Genomic DNA, 14,653 nt, shown 5'->3' on the forward strand with positions numbered 1-14,653 from the left:
GGCCTTGGAGAAGGGGAGGGACAGGGGTATTTGGTTTTTGTAAGATTAGAAAGTTGGCAACCCTACACAATACCCTAAAATGCAGAAGCTGTCAAACAATCCTCTTGCAACCAGAATGGTTGATTAGGAAAAGGCCAACCCTGAGACAAGATGCAATTATGGACTGGCTAAAAGAAACCTCAAGTGACCAGACTATTTTAAGAAACCTATCTGAAGGTATAAATGAGATAAAATACATTATCAGCACACATCAAGCTAACTTGTAAAGTTTGGTATTAAGACTTGAGGAAGCTAGAATCTCCTTGCTAGACGATACGGTTAGTACTATGCATATAATCTCAGAGCAACAGAAAAAAACTATTAAAGCACTGCAAGGAAGGTTACTAATCTCAAAGGAAGATGAAGAAAATCTGTAGGTTTCCCATAAGGACAAATTTGCCCGTCTTAGACTCAAGCAAACATGTAAGGAATTGGGGGACAGAGTAGGGAACATTCTTACATATAGATTAAAAGTGAGAGCTTAAAGGTCCCAAATAATACCAGAATTACGATATTACTAAACACAAAGATTCAGTGATCAATTTTTGAATTCTACCAGGCACTTTACAATAACAATTTACCACCGGATCCAGATGAATTGAATGATTTTCTTAAAATTCTTAACCCCCACAAAAATCAGAAGAGCAGCAAGCCAGGCTGGTCTCTCCTTTGCAATCAGAGGAAGTAATCAAGGCCAGGGAAAAAATAAGTCTCAGAAAGACCCTAAGCCCTGATGGCATATTGATAACATTTTCTGGTCCCTAAATTGTTCTAAATTTATGAAGATGCTTTAAAGAAATGTATGTTAACTTCTTCTATGAGGGAAGCCCTAAATATTGTCCTAATTAAGGACAAGCAAAAGTGTAACAGCTATACAGACTCATCTCTTTGGTCAATACTTTTATAAAAATACTTTAAAAATATTGCTGAAGAGGTTTGAAAAAGTAACAATGCAGATGTACCAGAGAAAAGGCACCAGCCTCCCATCATATAGAATGTTATACAACCCTATCCCATAGGATAAATATTTCCTGACCCCTGCTAGTGACCAATTATACCCTAAAATAGAGAGCATTGATGTAAATCAGCAGTTTAAGTAACCAACTAGCCTCAATTTTAATCAACTTTTTCATTTGTTGCTTCAATTATTTTCTAAAGAAAGTTTTATTCTCTCTACTTGATATAGCCATTAAAACATATTCATTTACAACTAAATAGAGCCTTTACATTATATTTGGTACATTTTTGCTACTTAAGAGGGTACACTACAAACATAAGTTTATTTAAGCAGTTGTATAGCTTAATATTTTCCAGATTCTTCTTATACATTTTTAGTATGTTAGAAAATATTAAATTATGTAATTAAATAAAATAGTAAATTATATTTGCTTATTTACTAGATGATTTACTAGTTCTGAAAGAACTTAATAGTTCCTCAATTTCACATTTAATTGTGGTTTGTAACCTATCATTTAAATCAACTTTCATACCTAATGACTGGAAGGGTACGTCTAGACTACCGGGTTTTGTCGACAGAAGTTTTGTCGACAGTATCTGTCGACAAAACTTCTGTCGACAAAGAGCGTCCAGACACATTGAGTTCTGTCGACAAAGCAAGCTGCTTTGTCGACAGAACCCTGTAGTCTAGACACAACCCTACAGGCAATAACACCTTCTGTCGACAGAACTCTGTCGACAGAAGGTGTTATGCCTCGTAAAATGAGGTATACCAGCGTCGACAAAACTGCTGAGTTCTGTCGACGTTATGTCGACAGAACTCAGCGGTAGTGTAGACGCTGGTATAGTTTTGTCGACAAAAGTCCACTTTTGTCGACAAAACTCAGTAGTCTAGACACACCCAAAGATAGCTAATGTGACACCAATATTTACAAAGGGCTCTAGAGGTGATACTGGCAATTACAGACAGGTTAGCCTAACATCAGTAACAGGTAAATTAGTTTAAACTATAGAAAAGAATAAAATGGTCAGACACATAGATGAACATAATTTGTTGGGAGAAAATCAACATGATTTCTGTAAAGGGAAATCATGCCTTACTAATCTGCTAGAGTTCTTTGAGGGGGTCAACAAACATGTGGACAAGGGGGATCCAGTAGATATAGTGTACTTAGATTTCCAGAAAGCCTGTAACAAGGTCCCTCACCAAACACTCTTAAGTGAAGTTAGTCGTCATGGGATAAGAGGGAAGGTCCTCTCATGGATTGGTAACCGGTTAAAAGACAGGAAACAAAGGGTAGGAATAAATGGTAAGTTTCCCGAATGGAGAAAGATAGCTAGTGGGGCCCCCCAAGGGTCTGTCCTGGGATCAATCCTATTCAACTTATTTATAAATGATCTAGAGAAAAGGATAAACAGTGAGGTGGCAAAATTTGCAGATGATAAAAAACTGCTCAAGATAGGTAAGACCAAAGCAGACTGTGAAGAGCTTCAAAAAAAATCTCACCAAACTAAGTGATTGGGCAACAAAATGGCAAATGAAATTTAACGCTAATAAATGTAAAGTAATGCACACTGAAAGAAATAATCCCAACTATATGTACAATATGATGGGGACTAATTTAGCTACAACTACTCAAGAGAGAGATCTTGGAGTCATTGTGGATATTCTCTGAAAACATCCACTCAGTGTGCAACGGAAGTCAAAAACGCAATAGAACGTTAGCATTCATTAAAAAAGGGATAGAGAATAAGACAGAAAATACTGTATTGCCTCTATATAAAACCATGGTACGCCCACATATTGAATACTGCATACAGATGTGGTCGCCTCATCTCAAAAAAGATATATTGGTATTGGAAAAGCTTCAGAAAAGGGCAACAAAAATGATTAGGGGTTTGGAATGGGTGTCATATGAAGAGAGATTAAAAAGACTTGAACTTTTCAGCTTAGAAAAGAGAAGACTAAGGGGGAATATGATAGAGATCTATAAAACCATGACTGGTGTGGAAAAAGTGAATAAGGAAAAATTATTTATTTGTTCCCATAATATAAGAACTAGGGGTCACCAAATGAAATGAATAGCCAGCAGGTTTAAAACAAACAAAAGGAAGTTTTCCTTCATTCAGTGTACAATCAACCTGTGGAATTCCTTGCCAGAAGATGTAGTGAAAACTAGGACTTTAACAGGGTTCAAAAAAGAGCTAGATAGATACATGGAGCTTAGGTCCATCGATGGCTACTAGCCAGGATGGGTAGGAATGGTGTCCCTACCCTGTTTCTCTGGAGGTGGGTGACAGGGGAGGGATCACGTGGGGATTACCTGTTGTGTTCCCTCCCTCTGGGGAATCTGGTATTGGCCACTGTCGGCAGACAGGATACTGGGCTTGATGGGCCGTTGGTCTGACCCAGTATGGCCGTTCTTATGCTTATGGCTGGCAAGATTGATGGGTGATTATTTAATGTTTATGTCATAGCACCATCTTCTTCAGAAGTTTGGCATCTACCTGGTACTTCCAGCTGAGAATACGGGTAGGCAATGAGGTAAAGTGCTTGATGTATCTGCTTATTTATTTTGGTGCTGGGTATCTTTCTTCAATGTCTCAAAGTTCTTTTAAAATTTCTACAGCATTAGCAATTCAGCAGCAATCTTTCTGTCATTTGTCCAATGCTATGAAAATAGGTTTCTGCACGTCCAGCATATTTTCTACGTTTCTTTTTAGTCCAATGTTGACTACTTTGGCAGTGAGAGTTCCAGCTATTTTGTCTCAATTTTCTTCACAAATCATCAGAATAGGCCAGTTCTTAATAAACTGCTCAAAACAATCAACTATCGAATGCCACCATGCAGTCTGAGGGAGAATTCATTTAAATGCTTCTATTCTCTTTAGTGAAGCTGAAGCAAAGCAGTTGTTATGGAAGCATATTGCAACTTTAACTACTTTCACTTTTATTCCTGCAATTGTTCTTAATTCTTTAGCTAAAAGATACAGCAAATGAGTACTGAACACCCACATAAGTTTCAGGTTCCCATTGCTATCTTCTAGATTTCTTCTAATCTTTGCTACATTTGCCTTATTGTATGTGACAATGACACGAATTTTTGTTCACAGTTTGTTCCAGCTTTTACTGTTACTTATTGTCTGCGATTCCAGATGTAGTGTAGCATATTCATAATGACTGAACTATGTCAATGAAATATTTGTCCTGAACAACATGAAAAGGAGAACTCGGTAATCTTTTCATTTATAGTGTCTTCCTGGTCCTTTGCTGGTCCTGATTGCAAATTCATGCATTTCTTAACAGGGTTATAATGAAGAAAGCATGTTTTGATGCAGTTAATTCACAGCCTGAAGTATGTTTAGTTGCAGCGTTGCTGGAAGTATCAGCAGATGACTCTGAAGTTGTGAACACTGCAGATGATGGACTTTCATAACTCCTTATGTCCTTCCTTACTGGTTATTATTCAGTGCACTGCTTTAAACAAACAAACAAACGATTGTAAATTAAAGATTTCCTCTACTGCAGCTGACTGTACCACTGTTTAAATGGTATTTATTTTAAATTCAGTTTTACAGGACAATTAGGTTTTACTAATTTCAATCTAATTAAACCCTTATCTCTAGCAACATACCAAACAACTTAGGAAAAAACATGTTTCTACCCAAAACACAAATTTATGACAATAATCTTAGTTATAATTAGCATGGTGAGACATTGAAGGCAGCTTATAAAATGGCACACAAATAAATTAACTAATCAGCTGATCCAGATTGTTCAGGCACATCATCTTCAAATTCACTGCCTTCCGAAGAGCAATTTTCATAATGTCGTTTTATTCTAGCAACCAGACCTTGCGCTTCTGTTGCATCATTCACAATTGCCATGAATTATTGTTTTACCCAGAGGTATAGGAATTTCTTGGATATATTCCCAAATAGGTTACTTTTTTAAAAAACAATTAGAAGCCATGGCAGTTTTTAATTCCTCTAGCTCCTAAATGTTGAAATCAGTACGAGAAGCTCCATGCTAAATAATGTTGTCCCTTTTTCCCAGTGACCTGCTCTGAGGAATATTGCACCTTTCTGGCTGCATATTCTGTTCCTTCTCTCATTACACAACTCTCCTATCCTACCCTCCCCACTAAACAACAAAACAAAACAAAGTTAATTAATAAATATCTTATAAACCTTTACCTTTTCCCTCTGCTGCCATGTCTCCTTCCCTTGCTCCATCAACTCCCCTAGTGCCTGCTGCCCCCCAACTCCTCACCCTCCTCTGCTGTCCTGACTCCTGCCCTTCTCACTGCCCTCAGCCTTCCTGAGACCTGCCCCACTCCACCATCCCTTCTCTCCGCCCTGTGCCCACTTCTCCAGTAGCCCCACTCTGATCGTGTGAGCTACCCCTCCTCATCCCCTCTCCTAACATCTCCCTCTACACACCTGCCCTGCCTCTCTCCTCTGGTGCTGGTCCCTCCCCTGTAGGTGTCTGCACTTCTGCTTCACCCCCAGATTCCCGTGGCACCTGCACCCTCCTGCTGCCTCCTCCTTCCCTCACTGTCCCTGCCCCCTTTACCCTCTTTTTCCCTGATACCCACCCCCTCATCACCCTCTGCCCCCGTTCCCCTCATGCCCCTGTGCCCTCACAGATGCCTTGCTCCATCCCCGCCTTCCCCATGCCCACCTTCTTTCAAGCCTTCTCCTAGCACCTCCCCATCCCCTCTAACCTCCAGTGCCCTTACCCTCTCCTCTCCCAGCATCATCCTGTCCCCCCTCCCACTGACACCTCCCCTCCTGCCCTTTTCCTCATTGTCTGCACTTGGCCCCCTGGCATTTGTCTCTCCTGCACCCCTGTCCCTTGGTGCCACCAGCCATGACATCAGGACACCACGTCATACCAGCGTCCTGGCGTCTGCTGGCGTCCCGCCCTCTGGCTTGCACCCCGCTTCCTTGTGCCGGAGCTGCACACAGGCAGCCCGGCACTGAGAATCGCCGCACTTCCCCCTCCCCGGAGGTGCTCTGCTCCTCCACCGGCCGGCGGATTGGATAGGGCCGCATTGCCCGTAGTGCGGGCTTCAGCCAGCCTGTCACAACGGCCCACCAGGCCAGTCCACCCCTGCACTCGCCAGATGGTAAAATCTACTCGCTGCAGGCGAGCGGGCGAGTGTATTTGTCAAGCCCTGTAGATTAGTATTTTCCCATGAGCTGGTGGGTGGAGTATAAATATTCATAATTTGAGAACTGAGCTACAGCTCAGCTATGGAGAAGCTATAAAGCAGGAGCATAAAAATCACACAGGTGGGCTAAGTAAATGAGCCTAATGAGATGCATGATGGTATCTCCTGGAGTCAGAGATTGGCCCAATGCCAGCGATAATGCCTGTGATACTCCTGACATCTGAAGAAGTGGGTTGTGCGCACAAAAGCTCATAACACCATCTATGTTTTGTTAGTCTTTAAGGTACTACTAGACTATTTGTTGTTTTTAAAGTTTTTCCTGTTATAGACTAACACGGCTACCCCTCTGAAGCATGTAATACATTTGTTATTGTATTCAGTTAGTAGCACAGCCCCTTTTCCCCTATAGGAACAAGCATTTAATACAGTACATGAGCTACTACACCATATTTTTAAAGCTTAGCCACAAAAGTTAAGACCCCCCCCCCAATTCTTTTTTTTAATAGAGAGAAGCCGCTTGTTAGTATTTGATTTATATTCAGCATATTTATGGATTTAAATGCTGTAAGAGACTATAAGCCATGAAATATTTTATGTTAATTTTTTATATTAAAAATAAAACAAATGTAAACAAAATCAAAACACTGACTTAAATTTTATTAAAGCATTGATTTTTATCCAACCTGCCTTGAAACATGAGAATTTATAGGTCTTGCAGTTTTAACTGCAGAAGCAAACCTCACTCATATTAAATTAAATTAATGGAGATTGCCTATCTCCTAGAACTGGAAGGGACCTTGAAGGTCATTGAGTCCAGTCCCCTGCCTTCACAACAGGACCAAGTACCATCCCTGGCAATTTTTGCCCCAAATCCCTAAATGGCCTCCGCAAGGATTGAACTCACAACCCTGGGTTTAGCAGTGCTCAAACCACTGAGCTATCCCTCCCCCCATGTTGAATGTTGAAGTCCATGCAACATGAAAGAAGTGATCAGTTGCCAGCAGCAGGTTTTTAAGAACTGCTGTTCAAAACAGATGAAGCGACAGTACAGGCAAAGCATCACTGGGACTTGCCATCCAAGCACAAGTTGGACAGCACAGGCAAAGCATCACAGAGACTGCCATCCCAGTCGTGCTTTCTGTAACAATGTTTTGGTACCATTTGCATTAGAAGTTAATTGTTTTTAGCACAGGTTCAAAAGCAATTGCTGAGAGCTGGGGTTCATTTGCCTAGTGCAAAAGGAGACTTAAGCATGTTTTTCAAACTCACTTGAGACAAGGGATGTTAAAATTAGATTAATCAACTAATCAAATAGTCCATCGACAATTCAGTTAGTCAATAAGGGTGCTTCCGCTTTGAAATGTAGCAAGCCCCAGCAGGGGCTCTTGTGCATTTCAAAGATTGAAAGGCTGTGTGGAGTCCGGGGACAGCGGAGGACTCTCTTCTGGCCCCCCCCTTGCTGCCTCTTCCTGATAGAGGCAGCAAGGTGGGGAGAAGTGGCTAATCGACCAGTGTGTCAACTATCTGATAAGCTCTTGCTTATCGGATAGTAGCCTAGTCACTTACATCCCTACTTGAGACATAGTGTAGTGAGATCAACTGATCAGAGGGAGAAAAAGATGGAGGGTGGTGCTGCTGTTGCCTGTTCTATCTAAAGAGCAGACTATGAAATTAAAGCAAAATCTTCTGGGCTACTTACTGGTAGTGAGTGAACCCCAGGGTAGGTAAGTCAGCATACTGCTCAGCAAAATCGGTCAGCCGGCTAATCACTGTGGCAAGCTGATAAGAGTAGGGGACAGGAGAAAACAGGCACAGAGTCAGAGAAGGAACTGCAGTGTAAAGAAAAGTTACTAGCTAATCTAGAACTGTCTTGGTACAGTGGTGACACATGCTTAAGTATGACAGAAGTGGGGAAACAGAAAAAAACATAACAACTTAACCGGATCCATTTATAAAGCCACTAGAAACATCATATATATTTGTCACTTGAGGGTGCAGACACAAGTTTTGCTCTGTATAAAACTTAAGCAGACAGGAATGACTACAACTGATTGGATCAGTGGCCAGTTTAGTCTGTTTACCATCTCCACCAGCATGTGCAGGGTGAGTGGTTAATCATTTAGTTCTCTGTTTTCAGGACTGACACAAGCATAATGAAGCCAATTCTGGCATAACATATTCATAACAGACCCTTCCACTTCCATACAATCCCTCAGGAAGCAAGAGGCTTTGGGGGAAGCCGGGTAATGACCAGTGATAGTGTGAAGGAAAGATTCACTCCACAGTAGTCAGCCATGTTTTCCTAGTGCCCACCAAATCCCAGAAGAACGCCACCTCACCAACATCCACCCAGAGACCAAGTAGGATAAGCATCATTCACCCAATGACCATCAGCCACGTTCACCAGCAGAATGCTGTGCACACCTCCCTCTCACCTTGGGGAGCAACAGGTTGAACCCATCACGGAGAACAATCAGATCCTGGAAGAAACAAAAGAAAGACAGTTCAGTTCAGCTCTGTGTGAGAGCTGCTCACTCCCCATTCACATTTGGGGAGAAGGGGGAGAGGTTTTAGGTTCTCTGAACACACAGCTGCCATGGATAACTGAACTGCTTTTCCCTCCCATGAAATCTCTAAGAAAGACCCTCTCCATTTCTCATCCAAAAAACTCTCACTTTCCAGAATCAAAATGCTGTACCAGAAGGACATCCTTTAAGTCAAAGAGGACTGGATGTCTGTCAGGGCCCATCAAGGTCACTGCTTCTAAATCAGCCAGAACGGAAGTGCAGAGCAGTATGCATTTTGTTCCAATCCTCTTGGCTGGAAATCATGCTTTCATAGAATTCCTAGTGGCCCAAGAGAATGAGACCAAATCCTCGTATTCCTATATGGGAGTGAAGGCTCTACTTGCCACAGATCTGCAGGTCTGTTTTACGACTTCACTTCAAAAAGAAGGCTAGCCTGGTAAGAGCTTTCCTTTACCCATGTGTCTGGTGCAATCAAATATAGCTGAGATGAAATGTCATGGGAAAAGCAGCTGCTAAGCTGCTTAAGTCCAAGCACAATGCAGGACTGCCAAAAGAGAAGAGTAAAAGTGCACTACCAGGTCTTGTCAAACAAAGGAACAGCAGCAGTTGAGAGAAGTTTGGGTTGGGGCAGGGAAGAAGACTGCTACGTGCTGGGCAATATTGCTATTTTGTATTAATGAATGTACAGGCAACCCTCAATTCCTTTACAGACGCAAATATTGAAAGCAGTACATTATGTGGGGTATTTTAATATGAGATTTTTATTCTTTTTATTGATCCCTGAAGAGCTGACTTACTTAAGCAAACCAGACTATCCATGCAAACTGAAAGCTCGTGATCTGCATATATCCAAAATGGCCTTGATTTCTCAAATCAGTGAACTGGTGACCGACTGGCATGACCGACAGATCATGCATTTCTTCTTTGTGCAACTCACATGATTATGAAATTCCTCGTTTAAAGCAAGAGATGACACACAAGTAGGGAACAGTAAGTGCTGTTGTTTGAGGATGGATTTTGCTTATGCCAAAGAGAGTGCAGTGTTGAATGCAGTTGTCTCCTAAACACTAGAATTCTAGCTAGCACAGACTAAAACATTCTTTGGTAAAACTGGGATAAGGGGAATTAGCTCCAGAAGAAAAATTAAATAAAACTTTCAAAAATTCGATTTGGAGATTTTATTTATAAAAATAAGTTTATTTTAAGCTGTCAAGTGTGCAGCATTTGGTGGGTTCGGGACATCTTTCTGGAGACCAAACTCTAAGTACTGTTTTACCGTGTTATCGCCAACGTAGCAGGAAGTGGCTCCAAGATGAATAATAGCAGCAGCTTTTGGACAGCAGTGTGCAAAGGTGTGCACATGAGCCATCACGTCATGACGCAACCTTTTCTCCTCCTCAGCTGCCATCTTGAAGTCTATGTTATCCAGGTTTGCTTCCATCTCTTGGATTTGCTCATCTGTGATGGACAGTCCCAGTGACTGAAGAAAAAGAAAGCAAAAACCAAAGCTATCTTCCTGACCCATATGGAGACAGAAGCAATACACTCTCCTCCTAGATTATTGTCAATTAAATATTCTTGTGATAAAAAGGCCACATTATGGGACTATAGTAGCAAATGATTAGTTCAGGGGTTCTCAAACTTTTTCAATAGGGTATCCAATGGTCACTAATCCTTTCCAAGCCACAATTATACAACATCTTTATGACAACAGCAACAACTGCTTGCATGTAAAAGCACTTTTAGGAAAGTAACGTATTATAGCTTCTCTTAATGCAGTTTAGTGACTGGAAAGGAAAAGCACCACCATGTGAACCTACCAGTAAAACTCTGAAGACCAACAGCTGTCCACAGTTTGGGAACCTTCGCTTTATGTAAGTAGCAAGTCCCCTTTTTTCTGCTGCTTGTAACTATATGGAATGTTTTCCTTCATGGACCTCAAAACTAATGTCTCTGAAGTAGTTAAATGATAAAAGGGGAGTGTGGGTGGGGGCAGGTTAATCCAGCCCAGCTGGAGCTGCCCCCCTGCCCATCGCAGACAGGAGCTGCTCCAAACTGGCCAGTGCAGCTCCTGACCACAAGAGGACCCCCATGAGGCTGGAGCAGTCCATTGTCCACTGCAGGTGGGGAGCTGCTCCACTTCCACGTGTTAATTGGCTGAATATTGACATCCCTACTCAGAAGTTGGTGTAAATCATTTCAGTCAGTCACTTAGCTTATGCAAGTGAGGAAAACAGCACATATTTTTGACTTGGAAAAAAAATATCACTACGCTTTCCCTCTCCCCCACTTAATTTACATAAAACTAAAGTAGCAGATTTTAGACTTGGCAGATTGTTAGTACGCTATGCCAACCAGCCACTAGGCTGTGCTTGGAAAAAAAATCATTTTAAAGGAACAGCTAAAAATTACTCTTGCAGAACATAGTAGGTAAAACCAATTTTTAACAAGTAATACCTTATACAACTTTAAATTATAGTTTTCTAATCAGGCTGCTAGATTCCCATTCTGTTTGTGTGCATCTTTCATACAGCAACAGGGAAAAATTAAAATACGAAAATGTAATAAACCAAGAGTTAGCAGGACCTTGCTGACGAGTGAAACTGAAGTAAATGCACTGAGTAGATCCCCCTCCCCCAGTCCAGAACAAGAGAAAGGCATCTGAGAAGGAGCCCACCCCGGGGCCACATCTGGAGCAGAACAGGGGCAGCCCCACCTCTGCCCATGCATGCAATGTCCACTTGCGGTGAAAAGTCTAAGTTCAAGCAGAATGGGAGAGTGTTCAGGGCTCTTGGGAGGTGATAAACCTCCAGGTTGATATCGCGCACAATACAGAAATCCCAGAGCACAAGGACTTCCTGTCAGAAGGTCACAGAATGGGCTCCTCCTTGTCTGTTGATAGAACATGGAGGCTGTATTGTCCACGAGGACTCTGACCACTTTGCTAGTTTGGTGGGGGCAGAAGGCTTTGAACGCAAGACGTACTACTCCAAGTTCTTTGACATTGATATGCAGGCCCAACCCATCTGGCAACCACTTGCCTTGAGTCCTGGCATCCCAAGATGGGCTCCCCAACCAAAATCCAATGTGTCCAATATCAGCTTGACTGCAGGAGGGTGGATCTAAAATGGGACTCTGGAGCTGTAGCCCTGGAATTTTGTAACTAATAAGTCAGCTAGTTATAATGAATGTATATTATAGCAAAAGGTTTGGATTAAACTTAAACACAAGGTGTAAGCTTCAGACAGGCCAGGCAGCTTTGTTAACTTAGCTTCATCTCTGTTGGATGACTAGAAGTACCCCTTGTTCCATGCTGCAATTCTGTAAATGTATTGTTGGTGTGAATGAGAGAGAGAATGTTTTAGGAGAGATAAGTGTGAAGGCCGCTGAATGCTCAAATGATCAGAGGAGGGGCTGGAGACTCAGAAGCACCAATACTTATTAACTAAGTGAAAGCACACTGAAGACGCAGACTACCAGGGCAGATTGATGAACCCTGAAGTTAGTGCTAGGGAATCGATAACTTTCGCCAGAAGGACAACACCCGAAGGGGTTGTCAGCATATGGATATCAAGTGACTGAGAACAACTTCTTCCCAATAAGCGTATGTCGTAGGAAGATTGATTGCAATGCCGAGTGGCTGATTAAGGCCTGACAAGGCAAAATGCATAGATTTGCATGGAAGGAAAATCCTATAAAAGATGGGGTGTCTTGTATGGTTCTTCTGGTTCTGTCCTGCTAAGACCAAGTGGAGCATCAGTCCGGACTGACAAGGACCCAGCTCCTTCCTCGCACCCATCCTACCTGACCAATAGGTCGGGCCGAGCAACAGACTGGTAACTATTCCATCAACGCGCGCGCACATGTGTGCGTGCTTGTAAATGCATATGTTATTTTGTTATATTATCAATAAATGCGTCGTGTTGCCTTATACCCTTGAAAAAGGTCCTGAGAGCTTCTTTTAAGCATAACAGAGCACGTTCCCTGGAACTGTCCACCACCAGAGAGATGGTAAGTATTGGATCTGGGACAATGAGAACCTTGTCCAGATGATCCCTGGCCTGCGAGATTAACACTAGCCACTTCTGCACAGGGGGGCGCATGTGGAGTCCGGCATGTCGGATTATGTAAGTACACACCTCTGTGTCCCAAGAGGTGCAGACATGTTCTGGCCATTGTTACTGGGAACCAAGAGACAGCCACGATGAGGTCTATTAGGGCCTGGGAACCCATCCCTGGAGGTCTTGGCATTCAGTACCATTCCTATGAACTCTATTCTATGTAGTGGTACTAACATTGACTTCTTTTTGTTTACCAGCATGGCTAGGGCACTGCAAGTGGACAGGAGGAGAGTGACACGACTCTGCACTTGGGATCTGGAGTTGTCCTCGACCAGCCAGTCATCTAGGAATGGAAATATTTGGATACTCCTTTTTACCACAAAGTGGAGGAACCCTTGAAAAATGGAGATGTGGAAGTACGTGTCCTAAAGGTCAAGGGTGGCATATCAGTCTCCAGGATCCAGGCTGAGGAAAGGGAAACCATACAGCATTTCAGCTGAGCGGGGTACCAGATGAGAACTCACAGGTTGAGGATGAGCCTGAGCCCCACCCCTTTTACCTTGGGGATCAGAAAGTAGCAGGAATAGAACCTCTTGTCCCTTCATAAGCTGTATTCCCTTGATTTATTAAGTTCTAGGATTTGGGTTTTTTGGCCTGGGTCACGTTAAGAGTAAAATTCTGTTTTCTGGAACACAATTCAGTTTTATTGGTTCACAATATATGCTGGCTCATGCTGAAGCAGGTCTGACACTCAGTAATTGCCTGTTTTTTCATTTTGTCACAGAATCCACATCCTTCTCAGACAATATTAATAGAATAGGTATATTGGCAATGTTGTATTCCTACACATACAGCACTCACTACAGGGCATCCCCACTATAAGTTGCCCTGGTATACATCTGTTCTGCACTAAAGTCACTCACACTTGTAGGAACTGATACATTGTAAGTCTTCCCATTCCCTGCTCTTCAGACACACACACACACACACACACACACAAAAAAACCCAAACCCCACAATTTGTGCAAACGAAAGTCAGCCATGGGGAAAAAAATTCCCCAGTTTAAGTTGTTTCGCTATAAGTTCAAGTTATTTGGAATGTATCTTGGACTTATAGCAAGGACAGCCTGTACAACATTCATACAGGGCTGCTAAAGAGAACAAAATAGCAACACACACAACTCAGGCCCCTATTAAAATAGTCTTTCAAAGAATCCCTGAACTCTTCTTACAGATTTTGTATCTGGCTGTTCAAATTTAGCAGACAGCCATAGACAACACCTCTGCCTTCTACACTCAGGTAAACTTTTCCCCATTGTTTCATGGACACTATGCTACACACAGCTGGCAGCTATAACCATTAGGGATGTTAAAGTATAAATGTGCACATGGTTAACTGATAAGCCTGGGCTCATCAGCTAGCCTTCACAGTTACACACAGCCCCTCCTTCCCACTACTGCCTCTGATACAAAGGCAGCAGTGTGGAGAGGGTAAGGGGCAGTTTTGTGGGAGTCAGTATAGGTGGGGAGCCATCTCTCCTTGCACACCGGCTTCCAGGGAGCCTCCCCGTCATGTAAATTTTCAGCGGTTACGTTTACCTAAATAAACATATTTTAACATCCCCAATAACTATTGGGATTTTTTCCACTGAGGGATAATCTTGTAAGCAGACACCTCCAATGACCCCTCACATGACCAAATGCATATTCAACTGTCATTCTGCACCTGCTGAGCCTGACATGCCCCTGGCTGCTATCAAGGTAGCTGGTATATGGTTTCATGAGCCATGTTTGTAAAGGATAGGCTGAGTGCCAAGGATCATTACTGACATTTCAACATTCTCAATAGTAATCCATCCACTGGAAAATAAAGTCCCTGCTTGAAGCTTTC

The 14,653-nt window shown here is 42.4% G+C and overlaps 1 protein-coding gene across 2 annotated transcripts in view; it reads right to left on the minus strand.

Annotated features, from left to right (window-relative positions):
• The window catches only part of ADSL (adenylosuccinate lyase), a 38,535-nt gene that overhangs the window by 12,514 nt on the left and 11,368 nt on the right, over positions 1 to 14,653 (minus strand). For both annotated transcript variants that reach the window (XM_089775523.1, XM_075913401.2), the window contains exons 2-4: positions 9,978 to 10,181; positions 8,609 to 8,653; positions 7,873 to 7,952 (exon numbers count right to left, since the gene is read on the minus strand). In XM_089775523.1, the coding sequence (XP_089631649.1) occupies positions 7,873 to 7,952; positions 8,609 to 8,653; positions 9,978 to 10,181 (329 nt within the window). The remainder of the gene's footprint in view (positions 1 to 7,872; positions 7,953 to 8,608; positions 8,654 to 9,977; positions 10,182 to 14,653) is intronic.

The sequence above is a fragment of the Pelodiscus sinensis genome, chromosome 1, assembly GCF_052426305.1.
Source record: "Pelodiscus sinensis isolate ZL-2025 chromosome 1, ASM5242630v1, whole genome shotgun sequence".
Taxonomy (NCBI): domain Eukaryota; kingdom Metazoa; phylum Chordata; order Testudines; family Trionychidae; genus Pelodiscus; species Pelodiscus sinensis.